We start from the raw sequence: 18,940 nt of genomic DNA on the forward strand, positions 1-18,940 counted from the left end.
TTGGATTAGATTATTTTATTTTTGTGGTCTATCATATATTTGAACAAATAGTTTTAATATAAATATTCAGTTGATTTTATTGAATTAACACTATTATTTGATGCCATCTATTTTTCTATAAATATTTATAATATTTGGGTGAAGAAGAATTAGTGAGTTATTTACTAAGCTAAATCAAAACCAATACAATTTTTATTATTTACCTGTAATTATCTCCTAACGAAAATTAACTTACTTTGAACTAACGTTTCTAATAACAACATTGCTGATTCCGCGAAATTCTGTCGATTATAAGTCCAATAAATAAATCATTCGTATCATCATTATATGCTTTTTTTATACAGAGAAAAAGTTCTATATTTTAAAACTTAATCAAAATATTCGCAGTTAAAGAGAGTGCAGCTAAAAGTCATATTATTACTGATACTATTCATTGCTTTTAATTCGTTAATTAATTCAATATTTCCTCTTCTGTTAATCATCTCCTCTTCTGTTTGTACTCTACGAGTAAACTTGAAATACTGAGAAATTTCGGTGATGTTTATTTCTACAAAATAGCGCCCTTTTGTGCTTCTATAGCTAAAATATCAGTTCAAATATTCAGAAACTGTATGTAAATATGCTTCCAACTGATAGAACTATTTGTAATTTACAAATCCCATATAATATTTATCACAGGAATCTGTTCTTGTCCAAGGCCAACAGATTGAGAAGTGCATTCATTGGCATAAAAATAGTTAATTAATTGAATCATTCTACAAAGAATTATCTAAAATAATCTCCTTTAAAATATATCCGTACCAAAAAAAAAAAAAAAAAACACTCAAAGTTTAAAAATTCTAAATAAAATTCTTTTAACTATCTTTGATAGATTTTCCCTATTGTTCAGCGATGCGAGTCTTTTGAACTATTGAACTCGACTCTTCAATTTCACTTTCTAAGCAAAAATTTCCTTTTTCTTGTATCTAAAGCCTGCAAACGTGTTTTCCCAGATTTTTTCTCTGCATATATAATGATTGATCAATTTCAAATACAGTCTTACGTGTTAAACTTGATCTCTTATTATTTAAAGTAATGTGCTTGTAAAACAAAATAAATTGATTTCTGGTTTCATCCATGATAGCAATTCCGTTTAAAAATATTTATTTCATAAATGGATCTTATATACCATATGGATGCATTAAACATTCATTGTATTCAAACGACTACTTTCATCGATTTTACACTTATTGGTATTGTGTTGCTATAATGTGTTTATGCATTATACATGCTTATGTATTATAGCTTGGCTAATCTGAAACTGGTGAGATGGCAATAAAAGTTCTATTTATTCATATTTTGGAATTCAGAGAAAACTGTTTCTTGATCAGAGTACAGCATTTTTTATCTATAAATTGCAATCATGATTTAATTTTAATATCTGCTTTCACAAATAATTTTGGTTAACAAATAAACATTAAGTGTATTTAATGATTAAAATTAATCTAAAATATTTTTTTTTTTTGCAATTTTAGTAAATAAAATGTATACAGCGCCTTGAAATTAACAACTATGCACTCAAATTTTAAAAAACAAACAAACAAAAAAAAAAAACAGCCAATGAATTGAAGTCACGTAAAATAAAATAAGCACGGTGGCCATAGGGTACGGTGGCATTTAAATGCAATTCTGACAATTCCGAAATGCAAAACATTTTTTTTTTTTTGCAATTTAAAATGATAATGTTTAAACATAGGGTACTGTCTGTAAATGGCAATATGGATGATACAAATATTTTTCAAAATGTGTTTTAAAACAGACAGTACCCAGATCGAGAGAGAACAAATTTGCCGCTGCTATTTCTTGGGCCTTCAATGCTTTTTACAAATTGGTTTTCAAAAATTTAATTACATTTTAAATTAAAATTAATTACATTTTTAAAGTTTTTCTTCAATAACTTTTGAAGCATATTATTACACAAAAATGTCTTACGCCACTTTAACAAATTCAGATTTTCAATTTCATTTTCATTCAACTGTTCCTCTTATTTAGAGTTTTTAAAAATATTATTATTTGATGTTTATAAGCGCACATGATCGTTGTTATATAATAAACAGAAAATTGTTAAAAATATTATAAAGGCAAACGATTAAAATTGAAAACATTATGTTGCGATGTATTACACTAGTAGTTCAAATTTCCTTTAAATTTCTTAATTTTGACTTCACATTAATCGAAATAAATTCGAATTACAATCAATACTTTAATATTATTTACATTATATTACTTTAAAAGAAGACTTAAGAGATTAAAAATTTAAAAAAGAATCCAATTAGCCAAGTTCTATTGCATATTAAAAGGTTGCAATAGTATGTATGATGCACGTATGATAAGGTTGCAATAACACGTATGAACCATCCTTCATTCTCAGCTTTAGTGTAAGAGGAATATACCGAGAAAAATGATATCATACACTAAATCAATTTCAAACTTTTATTTGAACAATCAGAAAAAGAAATTTTTTTGATAAGACCACTGAACGTAGGGACTTTAAATTTTAATTCTTTATTCACACAGAATATTTCCATGCAAACTGATCATTTAAACCATCTAACAGTGATTTTAAATTCTGTACACAATAATCTGTCCAGAAATGTTTCAAACAGGAGAACCTCTCTGATAGCTATAATATATTTTGTAATAAGTTTCGCATTAAATAAAACAAACACACACACGCAAATATACAATTTTGTAATATACAAGTTATCGCCAAACTCTCAATAAATTTGACAACTGGGCAGTCAGATGTTCACTTTTAAATAGATTTTAAAGTGACTGTTTTTCTAATTAATCTTTATACAAAAATGTGCATAAGAAAGGATGAGGAAAAAAGAAACAGAGATGCATAATAACAATGAACTTTTCAGTAAAAAAAATGAAGATTATGGTATTTGAAACATGAAAATTTCTATAATAAATTGTTCCTGTGATCATTACTTAGTAACTTAGTCAAAGAAAAAAAATTCTTAAATGAAAAACTTGTTACTAAAATTACTTGTTTATAGATAATATATTTCATACGATTATTACATCTATAGAATGTTCTAGACATCAGCAAGAAGTATTTAACATTTTGGCTTATAAGGAAATAAGTTTTATTTATAAGCTCATAAAGTAATCTAAAAAAGATTGATTTGCTTTTTAATATAACCGAACCGAATATAACGAATATATTTAATATATCAGGATCATGTACTGAGAGTTACTTTAAGATAATAATTACACTTGCTTGAATAACAGACAAACTATTCAAAATAGGACATCATCAGGGTTTAACTCAATGACCAAACAGCCGCGATAAATAATTTCGGACAGTAAGGTCAATGTATAATAACCCTCATTTCCAATAGCACATGCATAGACCTCTCATAGAGAAGTACGACTCGTCGCTGGCGATAGGCCTAGAAAGCAACACCATCTTTTTTATGCCCAATAGGAGAACCAAAATAACTATCATAAGGGAAGTTTCTTATCCCTGTATCTGACTTGCCCCCCAGCGGTATTTCTGAGCAATGTAATCAGCTTTTATGCACTTAAAGTTACAATAACTACTAATAAGAGCTGGATTTGGAGTGACTTAACATTGACTTTTTTAGTCCATTGCAATCCTCCAATGCCAATAATTAATGTTATTATATCAAAAAGCATCAGAAATAGTTCAGTGGAGCATAGCATATGAATATAGTGACCAATAATCTTGATAAAGCAGTGTATTTCCGATCATATCTACATTTACATCAAGAGTTATTAGACTAAACTCTAACGTATTTTAGGAAATAGCAGATTACCATAAAGAAAAAATCATTGCTTCCAACTTGGTTTAAATAAAAGAAAAGGTCATTGTTTGCATCCATCTCTGTTCTGCACCCAAACAAAAAACACATTCTATTAATCTACAAGCACCAGGAACTAAATATTATATAAACATTACTATAACACAAAATTTACAAATTCAATAAAATTAAAAACACTTTGCAGAGCATCATTAGCCCATTATCAATTTTCATTCAAAAACATTTTTTTTTCATTTAGTTTACAGTTATTAAGAAAACATACCCATAAAACAAAAGGCAAACAATCCTTAGCAAGCAATTATTAATGGTGTAGAAAATCCTTTGTTTTTATAAAGATAGTAATTCGGTAAGCATTTTTATAGAGTAATATTTAAATTACTGATTTTATAAAATTGATTCTTCAAGGGAGATTCCCTAATAATTATTCTCAAATTATATGTAATATATTTTTGATCAATTTATAATTAATATATATTTTATTTGAGTTATCTATAAATAAATGAAAAACATTAATCTACATATTTTTAAATACTAGAATTTTAAATTTTCATATAGAAAGTGAATATTCTCAAAATTGAATTCTTAAGAATTATTAATGGCACGCACACGCACGGACACACATGTATAGGAAAAAAAAGCATGATGGAGAAAAAAAAAAAAAAAAAAAAAGAAAAGGATGAAAGAAAGGAAATCTAAATTGTTCAATTTAGTTTAAATAAGTCAGAATTTTCAAATGAGAAGAAATGAGATAAATGTTCATTATTATCAATAATTTCACGCATAATTTGATATTAAATAGTTAATACAATTGGCTTTAAACTTTTGCTGCTATTAGCAGTCTTTTCAAATATTCTTCTATTAATTTGAAATTTTTTTTCACATGGTAGTTATCTTTGACAAGGAACTTCTTTCATATTAGAGAGTTTTTTCATATTATTATTCATTCAAGAGTTATTGATCAATCATATAAATTATTTATATAAGTAAAATTGATGTAAGGATTTTCATTAACATTAATAACTTTAACCAGGAACAGAATTTTTCATTGCTTTCCATCTATTCAACAGATACGATTTTTGAAAGATTGAGGCTTAGTTTTCGACGTCGACGATTTCTTGGGAGTGACTGTCATCGTCATCGTCGTCCTCACCGGTATAATAACGATCGCAACTGTTGGTTGGGGACCCGTGCCCTTCTTCGCAAGGGGCCTCGGGCAGTCCCAGCGTGTGCGTTAGGGTATGCCTCCTGAGATCGCAATTCCTCCTGAAGACTTTGCCACAAGAATCGCAGTTGTAGGGTTTGATGTCAGTATGGGTCAGGAGGTGAGTCTTGAGATTGCTGCGCTGGTTGAAGGTCCTGCCACAGGTAGGACACTTGTGAGGCGAATCCTCCATGTGAAGAATGCGATGCACTGCTAATGTCCTAGACTGGCAAAATCCTTTACCACACTCAGAGCATTTGAAAGGTTTCTCCTTAGAGTGAATGTACCTAAAATGAACAATGATATCAATGTTTAATGTAGTGTTGAAAAGATTTTACTGTGATTGTCTACAGCTTCTTTTTACCACATAGTCTTCAATGTGCTTGAGCAAGTTGTGTAAGGGGGCAATTTTAAGAACAGTTTTAAAATTAATTAACATTTCAATTCTATTTACTAATAAAGTAAAAGTGAATCGAAATAAATATTTTCATTTAGAAGAGTTACTTTGCAATAAGTAATTGCTGTTTTGATTTGAAAGATATATATTTCAAGAGACTTCATATTGAAGCTTCGAGTATTAGTAATACAAATATTTGATATACGTTACTTTTATTATAAGGAATAACATTAGGTCTTATCAAATTGTCTGTGCATGCCTCTATCGATGTTAATAATGGAAGCCATGACATGCATTATCTAATTAGAGATTGTTATTAACCTAGGAGATATCACTTCAATTAAGTGTAACCAAATGGGTGAATTAGTCGCTCTTCTGATAGAGATGGAGAACTTTTACCACCATCAATACGATACTATAATCCCGTTGCGTTAGACTATTATTTTTTTTTTTGTACATATGAAATGTTCTGTGGAAGATCATACTCTATGACACTTAGATTAAATATTTAATTATATTAGCACTTGTAATCTGCATCTTCCAAACGAATATATCAACAATTTTCCCTACAATAGAACTTCGAAATTCGGACATATATTTTGAGTCGTACAGTATGTTATTGGAGCCTGGAGAGGTATATTACCTTTAGATGGTTACATTGAAACAAAATATGTGCTCTTTCTTGTTCAGTTTTTAAAAGTTATTACTATCATTGCTCTTAATACCTGCTATTCAGCACATTTTCAAAATTAATTAGCTGTTTAGTTAAGTTGAAAGTTTATATAATCCATTAATTTTTAAAATGGTCTAATAGAGGATATATCAAACAAATAAAATATGTTGTACTTTGTACTAACATTTCTTTTCGTATTTAGTACAAACACCTTTAATCAAAAATTTTCGACACATTTAAGAGTAATTTATATCATCAAATATTTCTTTTAGATTTCTATTGATGATACACGAGATAATGCATGAGCATTATCTCGTGTATTCCATTATCCACGTATTATCTCGTGTATGCCATTATCAATAGCTGATTAAGGTATTTTGATGCTTAAGACAGTGCAAATTATGAGGCTTTTTTTTTAATAAATCATACAATTTAGTTGTACATTTCAATGAATTTTTAACGTGTTAATTTTTTATGTTATTTAAATTTTTATTTTATTAACTATGTGAAATTGTGATTGCTTTTATTTATCTGGCTCTAAATTGTACAACGTCCACGCTTATACACATTATTATTGAAGCCCATTTTCGTTGTTTATAGAATATTCTAATAACAAAATGAAAATGAAACATTTAGGAAACTGATCAATTATATTTGATAAAGAATTTATAACTTTTTAATATTTTATATTTATATAATTTTTATTTTTAAAATTTATTTATTTGGGAAGAAGGAAAATAATGTTTTTAATTGACTCCTCTCAACCTCGTAGTCAGCTTAGTCAGAAATTTGCCATTGGTAAGTCACTGTATCCTTGGTGATATGTGCCATTACGCAAATAAGCTCAAATAAAAAAATATTTTAAGACACAAAAGTATAAACAATCGTACCTGTGATCCCGAAGATGATCCTGTCGTCTGAAAGCCTTATGGCAGATGTCACAAGTGTAGGGTCTCTCGTCAGTGTGTGTCCTTTCATGAATCAGCAAATTGTACGACTTGGTGAACCTCCTCTGACAATACTTGCAGATGAACTCTTTCTTCGGTCTCGAAGAACCTCGCCCTCTGGCCAGCTTTCTCTCAAAGTAGTCCGTAGCTAGTCCCATTGCACCCAAAGTGTAATAGGGAGATATGAAAGGATACGTGTGACTTGTTATGAGTGCCACCGACGTTTTCGTGGTGCCAGGAGACTCAAAGGGCCCAGTTCTGGGCTCGCTGGCAGCACGACTGTGGGCTGGAGGAGGTTCATCCTTTGAAGTAGCGGATTCAGCCAATTTGGAAAAGTCGAATTTAGTTCTTCTGTAAGATTCCGTTGACTGCCCAGGCGTTGCTTTTTGAGGTGACAGAGTGGTTTGGGGTTTGTTCGTGTCTGATCGTGTCGTCTTTAGGGAAGACGCATCATTAGACGAGGATGATTTGTAAGAGGTCGTGCTTCCATCGGGAAGCACGAAAGGATAGGTGGTTCCGAACTGTTGGACGCATCCAGCCATAGTATAAGCTGGGAGAATAGGTAAGGGCGACAAGGGTAGGTGAGTCCTGGAGAAGACGGGCTGAGGGAAGGTTTGCATTGTAGAAGGGTGCATGACTAAACCGGGAAGAAACTGGCTGCCGGCAACTAACAATTTTTTGTTACTGCTGCTGCTGAAGTGAGCTTCAGGAGGTCGGTCGGAGAGATCTTGGAGAGAAAGAGATCTTTCGCTGCTTTGAGGCTTGCAAAATGGCTTCATTTCTTGCATCTTCATGTTTAACTGGTCATCTGAAGAAAAAAAAGGGGAGAGTAAGAATGTTTTAAAGAAAGACTTTAATGATGAACATTCAAGTTTGTATATAGTAAATTGAAATGTAATTGTTGAGACGTACAACTGGTACTATCTTAGAATTCTGGCGGACTTCTGTTCGTTGTGCTATCCGTTTCTCTAACTTTCAGCCTATAGTTTTATACAATCAATTATATCACTGGTTAAGAGCAACAACGTTTAAAAATGGGCGCATAAATATTTTTTCGACACTGATTGAAAATAATTTTTGTCAATAATATTTTTGTGGGTTATCGTGCATAAACGCTAAAATTTCGTTTAATTTTTAATTAAAGGAAATTTGAATAAATTTATTAAAAAAAATCGCTCTATGGTGTATTTTTTATTTTCGAAAATATATATGTGCCAAACTTAGTAACACACACACAGACACATACAGAGAGAGAGAAAGAGAAAGAAAGTTATTATTATTATTTTAATTTTTTATTTTTTTTATGGAAAATGCATTTAATGTACATATTAATTATCACTAACTCTCAGTTATTACTTAAATCAATCACAAATTAAGATTTTGTTAGATATATGTTTTATAAGTCTCTCTGACACATGTTTTTGTTTTACTTTCTGAAAAATCTTTTTTCGGTTCATAAATCTGGTCACGAGTTTTAAAAGATCTCTGATACATATCCATTAAGAATTGTTTCTTTAATCCATCAATAGACAAGTCATAGCTCCCATTTTTTATATCCAATTTTAAAACTGCTATTTCAATTGACTTCTGAAAAACTGATTTCTTTTCTAAACATCGAAATAACAATATTTTCTAATTGCTTATAAGAAAAACATTTTAATTGCCTTATTAAATATCCCATATAGGAGCATCATAAACTACTCATTAATGCAACATTGTTAATCAAAATTACGAATTAATAAATTAATTATAAAGAGAAAATTGGGAAGATAATATTCTTTCCTTCTTAAGCACAATGCAAATCTGCTGAATAATTAATTAATTTGAAATCTAAGTGCCTAAACACTTTTGTTTGATATTTTTATTTGTTCACAAAAATCACACAACAAAGATACTCTTAATATTTAAATTCCTAATAATAATAAAGATGAATGCGTGTGTTGGCGCTCTGCAGGCCAAAATTTTTAAACAAGATCTGCTAAATTAGGCACATATATACTTTCGAGATTGGAAAGTGCGTCATGGACAGACTTAAAAAAATATTAGAATTTCAATTAATTATAAATGAAGTTGAAATTTCGAATTTTTTCGCAATAATTTCCAAAAATTATATTACACAAAAACAAGTTTATTATCATTTTGAAATTTTAAAAATTGTCTTTTTAATGATATCAGTTTAAGAGTCGTATGAATTTTTTTTGAATTTTGTTAATTTTTAATTTTTAAAAAATATTTTTTGTCTAATTTCCAGCAATATATTATATTTTGTCTTGAAATTCAAACCGGTTTTTTCTGTTTCTTTAAATATTTCGTGTAATTTTCTTTCATTACGGAAAACTAGAGAGCAAAGATTCTATTTAATATATGTGTAGTTTACATGATAAATAATAATAATAATAAAAAAAATGAATTTAAACAACCACGAAACTTAGAAGATAAATGAACCGGAAATTTAATTTTTTTAAATAGCGCTATAGTGTCTTGATAGAAAAGTTCACGTGCATACAAACAGAATTAAAATAATACGTCAAAAAATTATACGGAATCATTTACAGGAAATTATATTTAAATGATTTATCAGAAATCAAATACAACTAATATTCCTGACAAACCAATTGGTCACGTGAGGCAATTTGTTTATAAAATAAAACATAAATAACTTGTTTTTAATTAATATTTTTAAAAAATATGCATTTTAATTCATATTTTAAAAAATCTAATAATAAATTATACAAATTGTATGCATTCAGATAACATAAAATATGGATTAATATAACAGTAATATGTTCATAAAGATATATATAAACTGTATGTAACGATGTAATAACTGATATAAAATTAATAATTAGATTTACACCTCATACAATTTTTTATTTGATTGATGTAAATATTCTTTAATATAAAGTCACTATAATGAGATTGAAATATTAAATAGGATGGACTACTATGATGTTCAAGAATTAATCTGAAGCTATCTATGCACTTTATACTTGATAACGCAAATTTTTTCTACTGAACGCACATAATTGAATATTTATTCTTTCATTGTCACTGTATTAATATTATTAAATTGATAAATATATATATATAAATCGATATAATTTAATAAAAAATAATAATTAAAAAACAAGATTCATTTATGTTTTATTTCATTAACAAATCGCCTCAGGTCACCACTGGGAATATTGGTTATATTTGATTTCAGATCAATCATTTAGATATAATTTCCTGTCCATGATTCTATCCAATTGTTTGACGTATTATTTTAATTCTCTCGTGTGTGTGCGTATATTTTTGCAGAACTATAAACTTTTAAGAAATTTAAATTTATAATATGATAATTTTTGGTTCAAAATTAAAATAAAACCAATATGATACATTTTTTAGAATTCTTGGCCAGTGCATTTAATAAGATGAGCAATAAAGAGAATCATTTTTTAACTGTTTTTAATCGATATTTATTTTTAATCCCAATGTTTAATCAATAAAAATTTGAAAATTTTTTTATCATTATTTTATTGATTTTATAATTTCAGCGAGAGCAAGCACATTTCTATGCATCTGATATGATTGATAACATATAAAATTTGCAAAAACGTTATATATGTCTTTAAACATTACTATAAGTGCTGATGTCTAGCACGAGCCACTTTTATCAGGAAAGTGGCAGATAGTGAAAAAAGTCTCAAAAAAATTCATAACACACGCGCACAAGGAAATATACATAAATCGGGTGGGGAAGACATGCACTTCGTCCCCCTTCCTTGCAATTTCTGTGCAAGAGAAGTTAATACCAGCTGTCGATAGCACTGCGGGTCAAAATTAGAGGTCAACCCGCAAAAGGCCTTACTGGTTTGTAATTTAGCTTTATTCATCTCGTCTAGCGCCATAGCTGGAAGGTACGAGGAAGGACTTATGGGGAATTGCTATCGGGGAGTAGATAAATTGGCAAAATGGGATCCAAAAAATCGCAAGATCGTGCCAATAATAGGGCAGTCTTCTTCGCCAAAAACACACCAGGTGATATGAACTGTTGATGGATGTGTTTGGTAAATAAGGAAGAACAGTATTGTCTGCTCAATAACAGACAGAAAGAGACTTAAGTGTTGTTGTTGTTCCAGAAACTTATTTACATGGATGGTAAAGTAGCATGAATGCCGTGACGTTATTTGAAATTCCTATCGCCGAAAACAAAGTATGCAGCTGATAATAACAGAGAAGGATTTGAAAATTTCAGACAAGTTAACTATAATGGAAGGTTGGAAATTTGAGACAGAATAGTTGCTGTTAAATTTTAAAAATCCGCCGTTTCATCGAATCTTTGGATAGTGATCTTTATAATCAATAAGAGTTAGTGGGAAATAATCAGGCATTTCATTTTTATTCCAATATAATTTCTTGAAATGCAATTTCCTATTGCCGTTAAAATATTATATTTTAAAATTAAAAAGAAAATTATAATACTTTGCTATTTTTAAAATGTTTGCAAATTTTGAACTTCGATTTCTGTATAATAATCGATCAAAATATAATCTCATAAATTATTTTAAATTTTATTTCAGAGTCCTTATTGAATGCATGTTTCACTGTTTAATTATACCAGCGGTATGAATCGTCATCGCCTAAATTTAATTTTTTAAGTATTTTTCTATTATAAAATGTTTTGTTCCATGCTTATTGCATCTAAATTGTTTTACGATATCACGTCTTGTGACTTTCTTTACTCTACAAATTCAGATTTAAATGTATTTCACTAAGAAATTAAAAATTAATTAATTAATTAAAATAAAAATAATAATTAAAATTAACAAGCATTTCTGTATAAATTTTGTTAAGTCTGAGATACAAAAAGATAAAGATAATAAAAAGCGATTATTTACAAAATATTAAAAAAAAAATCTTTTTATATTCTTTGATCTGAACTTGTGAAAAATATCTAAAGTGGATTGAGAATTCAATATGGTGCACAACAAAATTACGTAAAGGAAAAAATTGAATTGTAAAAACAATTTAATTATGAGGAACATTTATTAAATAAAAAAGATAATAAATTAAATAGAATACAAGTTTTTGATGCCAAAATTGAAAGATAATGTTTTTAATTAGATAGTAGTTTTAAAGTAGAAATTTTATTTAAATATTGTATATTTTTCCTTTTCTGATTTCTATTGGACTCAAATAATAATGATAAATAAATCACACACTAAAATTTAATTGAATAAGAAAAATCTAAAAATTAATCCCAAATCTCTTTAAAAAATTAATCACAAATAAAATCTTTTATTGATATCCGGAAAATCATTCTATTTAAATATAATTTATAAATAGATTTGTTTTTTGCTTTATTTTCATTGTAATTTTTGAATTCGGAAATTAGATATAAAAAAGTAAACATAAGTAAGATGCTTTATAAATATTGGAGGAATATTTTCTTCTAAAAGTATCAGAATAAAATACAAAATATACTCTATATTTGAAGACATATGAAGCCAGTATAACAGTTCTTCTTTAAGTTTGTGTTAATTAGAAACATTTAAAATTTCTTTTTTTGCTGATATTAAAAAATTACAAAATTAAAGAAATTAATTAAAAAATTAAAAAAATTTTAAACTATAATACAAGTTTTCCTAAATTTTACAAATCAAGTGACAATTCCCTCAGGTCTGCTACTGAAGAATTCCTTTATTATTTCCGTGAGAAATATTTTTCAACAATTATATAAATAGTGTAAATTGCCGAATTTACACTATATTTATATCCTGAAGGAATGTGGCAGTCGTTTCTGTGACAGAAAAACAAAATTCTGCAATCCATTAAAACAACACATCGCAGGTCATTTTCCCCTACAAACGAAACTTCCCACCTCGCCTATCCAAAGACATATGTTCCATAGCCAACGAAGCACAAACTGCATCCAAATAAACCATGACTTCATCGCCGCTAATGAAGATTTGTACACCTAGCATTCAAGCTCCGAAATCACTGTAATTTGAAAACTTATTTTTCTCTTCGACTGTCCACAAAATGGATGTCCCCGTATCAGGCAAATTATATGCCGCCTCAACCGACCAGTTAGAAGAATTCTATCCGAGAACTGCCATTACCCCGCCTAACAAGTGGTTAGTCCGCAAATAACAGAGGTTATAAATATTCATTTTAACAAGATCCGATCGTTTTGGTGGAATTCCTTTCCTTTTGAGGTCATAATAACATGGATTTGATGTCATTTCTTTGCGACGAGGTGAAATATCATGATGCATGATCGTCACACCACGCGACATCTGTCCGCTCTGGACAACCCGTAGCCAGTCCTTGAACTGCAGAATGGATTGGTGGCTTGAACTTGAACACCAGAAGACTTATGGAAAATTGCTGCTGCCCTTGGTTAATCATTCCGTGATTTCTTTGCTCTGAAAAGCGGAACTTTCTACGATGTCTTTAATTATGTCATTGATATCGCATGATTATTCTCAATTAATCGTAACTGTTTTGGTATAAAATTGTACACGACACGGTTCATTTATTTCATATATACCGATAATGTCATTCAGGGGACTCTTTTTATCTTTACTTGTTAAATAAATGAGATTTCTAGTATCGCCACAGACTATAAATTCGCTGTTTTTAGCTTATAACCATCAATTAAGTAGTATAATGTTGCCAGACATCCATTACAAGCCTATTATTGAATCGGAAATTGATTAAAGCCATTAACCGGAAGATTTTGGGAAGTTCCCAATTATCTTTTGGAAGTACTTATCATTTCGTATTTTGTGGTTCTTCCAAGTTGTCTTTTATTATGACATTGATACCGAATGATGATTATGATGATTTTTGTAATAATTACTGTAAATCACGTGACCACAACGATATTATATTAAACCAAATGTGAGCCATTTATTTGTGCTACAGGAAGGGCTGGATCAAACGTTGCAGGGGCCCAAAAGCAATGTAAGTTTTGGAATTCTCCCCTTTTGTGCTTTAAAATTTCCAATAACAGATATTTTCATTGGCTTTGATATCTATACAAGCAATTTTTCAATAACAAATATTACGACGGTCTGAAATAATAAAATATTTATTAGCCCTCTTCAAGAGATTTTGTTTAAATATTTTGCATATAAAAAATTTAAAACTTTAATTTAAAACAAAATGATAGAAAAAAGATTACAGCATCTTTAAAGGCTTTCTGAATAGTAAAACTTGCCAAGATTTTTTTTATTTATTTGTCAATTAATTGCATATTTGCAACCAGATTTGAAAAAAAAATATCTAAGAATAATATTTTGAAATTTAAACGGTACTTTATATTAATTTCAATGCATTTTTGTATCTGTAATTGTAGATCAAATGAAAAAAAAAAAAAATCGAAACTTTGGCATCCTTTTCAAAGGTTTAGAAACTTCTAAGCAGATGCTTATTTTAACTACTTGATATTCCAATTCTGGTTATAGATACATCAGTGGATAATCTATTTTACGATGACCTTTATTGTATTTTCTTATTATTAAATGAGACTTTTAATTAATAATATCTACATGTAACAGAAATTTTAAAGGAACTTATAATCCTTCATTAGGTAGTGTAAATTGGCAACATTCTTTGTAATTACTAAACCAATGTCAAAGATATGTACACTTCTGTGACAACAGTTTTTATATTCCTTTAAAATGAGAAAACTTAATATTTGTTCACTAATATAAATCCTTAAGAGAAAGTATGAAATTGCCTTTTCTTCCAAAGTACAAGACTACCACTGTTTAACATAAATTCCATTTTCAGAATGTCAAGGAATCCATTATTTATTTACTTATTTCCTAGAAATTTAAAAATATTAGCTATTTAACTTTATAATTAAATATAACGATGCTACATTATGAATTTAACACCAAGTTTCAACCATAAAATATTGCTGGTAAAATGTGACTGTTTCTTTTCAAACTTCTTTTGATATTCGAAAAAAAAATGGCAATACTTTCATTAATTAAAATCATTTTTGCCATAAATTGCCGGTGAAAAAAATAAAAATAAAATAACAGATGCCTGTTTTCTTTATTTTATTTTTTTTTTTTCGTTATTAAATTAAAAAAAAAACAGGCATCACAAAAATTTTAATACTAGTAAATAAAATTGTTTGAGAAATGGTAACACACAATTGAAAATGGCGTCCTAATTTGTCATTTTAATTTAGAGATCTGGCATTTGGGTGTATAGGGTTTTAAAAAGTGCATAACCAACTATCAAAACTAAGTTTTCGGTAAACTATTTCTATCCTTTTCTTAATTTCGGAGAAAATGGCTAATCAAACTGCCAAAGCTGAAAGTTAAAAAGAAAAAAAACAAAAAAATTTGCATGAAAATGCCTCTCGTTTACGCTCCTTTCATAATTACACAAAATGTTCAAATTACTTAAATTAATGATTTTGATTACTTAAACATCAGTGTTTTGATTACCACTGTATATCAATCAATAATATATACGAGTATAGTTCAGTTTTCTTAATTTTATTTATTTAATTATTTACAATCACATTTATAAAGAGCATATATTATATCTAAAAAATGGTAACCTGAACTTCCGGTTCTAATAAGTAATAAATGAAACATTTGGAAAGAAATTCTTATAATGCAATGAATAATTTTTGATTTCTATATTCTGCATAAATTTCTCGGGAACTGATTGTAAAATGATTAAAAGTTTTTAAATATGAAAGTTATTTTAATCAATTATTGAATATTGATTATAAAACATCAACAAAAGAAGAAAATACCAGGAAGTATTACACGAAAGATTCATCAAGTATCTACAAGCATATGTATTTTAAATAAATATAGAGTTATACTAATTGTGTACAACAATTCCGCTTTTGAATTTTGCATAAAGAATAATTTTACAATGCCTATGAAAAAGAATTAGGAGCAATGAAATGTTTTTAACAAAGAACTTAGAATAATAAGAACACTAATACCACATTTTTTTGGCGATAAGAAATAAGGTTTGAGTAATGAAGGGTTCTTTTACCGCCAAGTTATTTGATTTTCTGAAAAAAATAAGAGAGCTTGCTCAGAGACCTTAAATTAGGCGGTCACAAGAAAAACGCGAATAAATGTCATTTTTCGAGTTGTGTTTAGCTTTGCTCTTTGGTCTGTCACCGCAGGCTAACACAGTCCAGACCCCAGACTGATAGATGCACCCAGCGACGGTAAGGCAACTGACGCTTCTGACAAAACAGTGTTTTTGCTTTCGTTTCTTTTCTTTTTCTTAGCTTTAGTGCCTCCAGACACTGCAACAGTTTACTGGTGACATCTTAGATTCTAATTTGTTCGGGAAAGAAGACAATCATGAATAAAATATCCATTTATTATTGCATCCTGGATTTTAAACTGCAATAAAAAGCAAAACATGTACACAGTTGTTTAGCGACAGGAGCATTTTTGGTCAATGTTTAGACAAACAATAATTACCGAATATGGTATTCAGCTGAGACATTTTGCTTCTTCTTGTGTGGAATTCTTTTGAGTGTTATTTTCTAAGGCATTTTGACAAATTTTTTTTACGTAGAGCTCGAATTTAAAAACGTTTTGAATTAAAAAACGTTTGAAACGTTTTCTTCTAAAAAACAATTATTACTCCTTAAAATAACCCCTACTTTGGACAACCCCAATTTGTTCGAAATATTTAATGTGTTTATTATTTTTGTTGAAAGAACAAATAAGTGGGCAATTCGCAGTAATGAGTGTTTAAATTCGTTGTAGTAATAAAAAGAAATTGTCATTTCCTCGATAAATAACCGATTTAAATATTTTATTTTAAATACAAAGCAACACTTTAATGTCTTTTTATCATATATTAAATATATTTTTTTTTAAATTTCATTTCTTTATTATCAATTTTTTGTTCTCGTGAGATTACTGTCTGAAAGCCATGAAAAAAATGATATTATTATGAAACTTATAGCGAGTTCGTATTTAAAAATTCCAATATTAAATTTAAATGAATGCGAAAAACTATTTGATTACAGAAGCAGCCACAAAAAAAGACGCTATTATATATATATATATATATATATATATATATATATATATATATATATATATATATATATATATATATATATATAATAAAAAGAGTTATATTTCCGGTTTCTTTTAAAGCCAATTCATCACAATAACCAGATAAATAAATGATAATACGAATTTTACACAAACATTGAAAAGTGAGAAAAAGGAAGGATTTAAAAAATTCGGATTATTAAATTATTTCAGATTACATCAGTATTATAATAAGTTTGTCATTTTGATAAGAACTCTAGATGCCTATGGACGTTTTAAATCATTTCTAAACGTGTAGAAAAGGAAACTCCAAAATTTCAGTTCAAAAAATGCTGGCGAATTTTGAATTTTAAAAATTAATATTTACAATTGAAACAAACATTAAACTGTCGAATATTCCAAAGAGATTTTTCATAGAAAGAGAGTAAAAAAAAAAAAAAGTTAAAAACAATAGACACTTTCTAATCATTACGATAAGCTGAAGTTTTAAACAAAACAGCGAATCAATAAAAACAAAATATATTTTTAAACATACCAAGTTTAAAAACAATGATGACCTTAATACATTATACTCTTCAGACTTTTGAACAGACAAAAAACACTTTTTAAGAGCTACATCCAGATAGGCAGACGGAAAAACAAAAGTGACAAAGAAATCTTTCGTGTGTATTGGCGACTATCAATGAGTGTCCCATCTTTTCCAATTAATTTCCAGGTGATGTGACTCCGCAGCGATTTGATGAATTGTGATCGTAGTCAGTGAACCTCCCATAAGTAGCGCCCTAATGAGACAGGTGCAGTCCACTGCTGATTAAGAAGCCACTCAGAGCCAGCTGACTTCTGGTTTCTTCGCAGTTAGCGGGAGGGAGCCTCGTCAGTTCGAACTTGTCCTGTGGACACGCAAAGGCTCCAGCCATAACAAAAAAAGGATCGTTTCACTTTTAGGTAAACAGAAAATGCAAACACAGTGCCGTGGAAATTTTGTAAAGATTCTGGATGAGTAACTTCGTTATTGCGAAACGTTGACTAAATGTCAGAAAACAATGTTTTTGCTTTGTGTACTATGGTCTAAGTGTCCGTACGTTGCTCTGCAACAAACAAGAATTTTGATTTCAGACTTTTCTACTCTTGAATGAGTTTAGAATGGATCTTTCAAACAAGCTTGAGGAAAAAAAACCAAATATGCCAAAGAAAGTTGTTGAAGCTACCATTATATGCATAAAATGATACTGATAATTTTAACAGCTCTTAATCTTTTAAATTTTTGCTACTAATTATACTGAATAATTTCACCGTAATCAAAGTTCAAAATATAACACTGATTTAATAGCTAAAAAACAAATTAACAAAAAACAATTATAGTATGTTCAATATTAGTGGGAGAATGCTCGTCAAACCTTGCACATTAGTATATAATAAAATATTGGTACCCTCTAATTATATTTTTCATTTGAAGACAATATTTTTCTAACTAAAAGTTCACAAATTCATCTGCTTTAGATATGAAACTGATAAATATACTTTGATAAGACGGCTCTCAGTTTTATTCTGTCAACAGAATATCCAATTAATTGAAATTTTGATTGACAAAATTTTACTTAAAATCACAGAACGAGTATTTTGAGAGGGAAAAGGAAGAATGTAACACAAGAACATTCGGATTTTCATTCTTTCTTATCGAAATACGTACAAACTGCAAATTACTTTTTACAACATTTATTTTCTATTTACTATTTACATCTATAATTTATTCACTTTTCGAAAATTTGGTTTTTAATATGATATTGTTTCAAGAACATAGCAAATTCAGCAGAAGAATGTTTTTATTCTAGATTCA

The 18,940-nt window shown here is 28.7% G+C and overlaps 1 protein-coding gene across 1 annotated transcript in view; it reads right to left on the reverse strand.

Moving 5' to 3' along the window:
- Positions 1 to 4,353: 4,353 nt before the first annotated feature.
- Positions 4,354 to 18,940, reverse strand: part of LOC129968902 (protein odd-skipped-related 1-like) — a 152,817-nt gene continuing 138,230 nt past the window's right edge. Inside the window, exons 4-5 of the mRNA XM_056083237.1 lie at positions 6,995 to 7,859; positions 4,354 to 5,321 (exon numbers count right to left, since the gene is read on the reverse strand). Of these exons, the coding sequence (XP_055939212.1) occupies positions 4,925 to 5,321; positions 6,995 to 7,859 (1,262 nt within the window). The 3' untranslated portion in view covers positions 4,354 to 4,924. The remainder of the gene's footprint in view (positions 5,322 to 6,994; positions 7,860 to 18,940) is intronic.

The sequence above is a fragment of the Argiope bruennichi genome, chromosome 5 (assembly GCF_947563725.1).
Source record: "Argiope bruennichi chromosome 5, qqArgBrue1.1, whole genome shotgun sequence".
Lineage (NCBI taxonomy): Eukaryota > Metazoa > Arthropoda > Arachnida > Araneae > Araneidae > Argiope > Argiope bruennichi.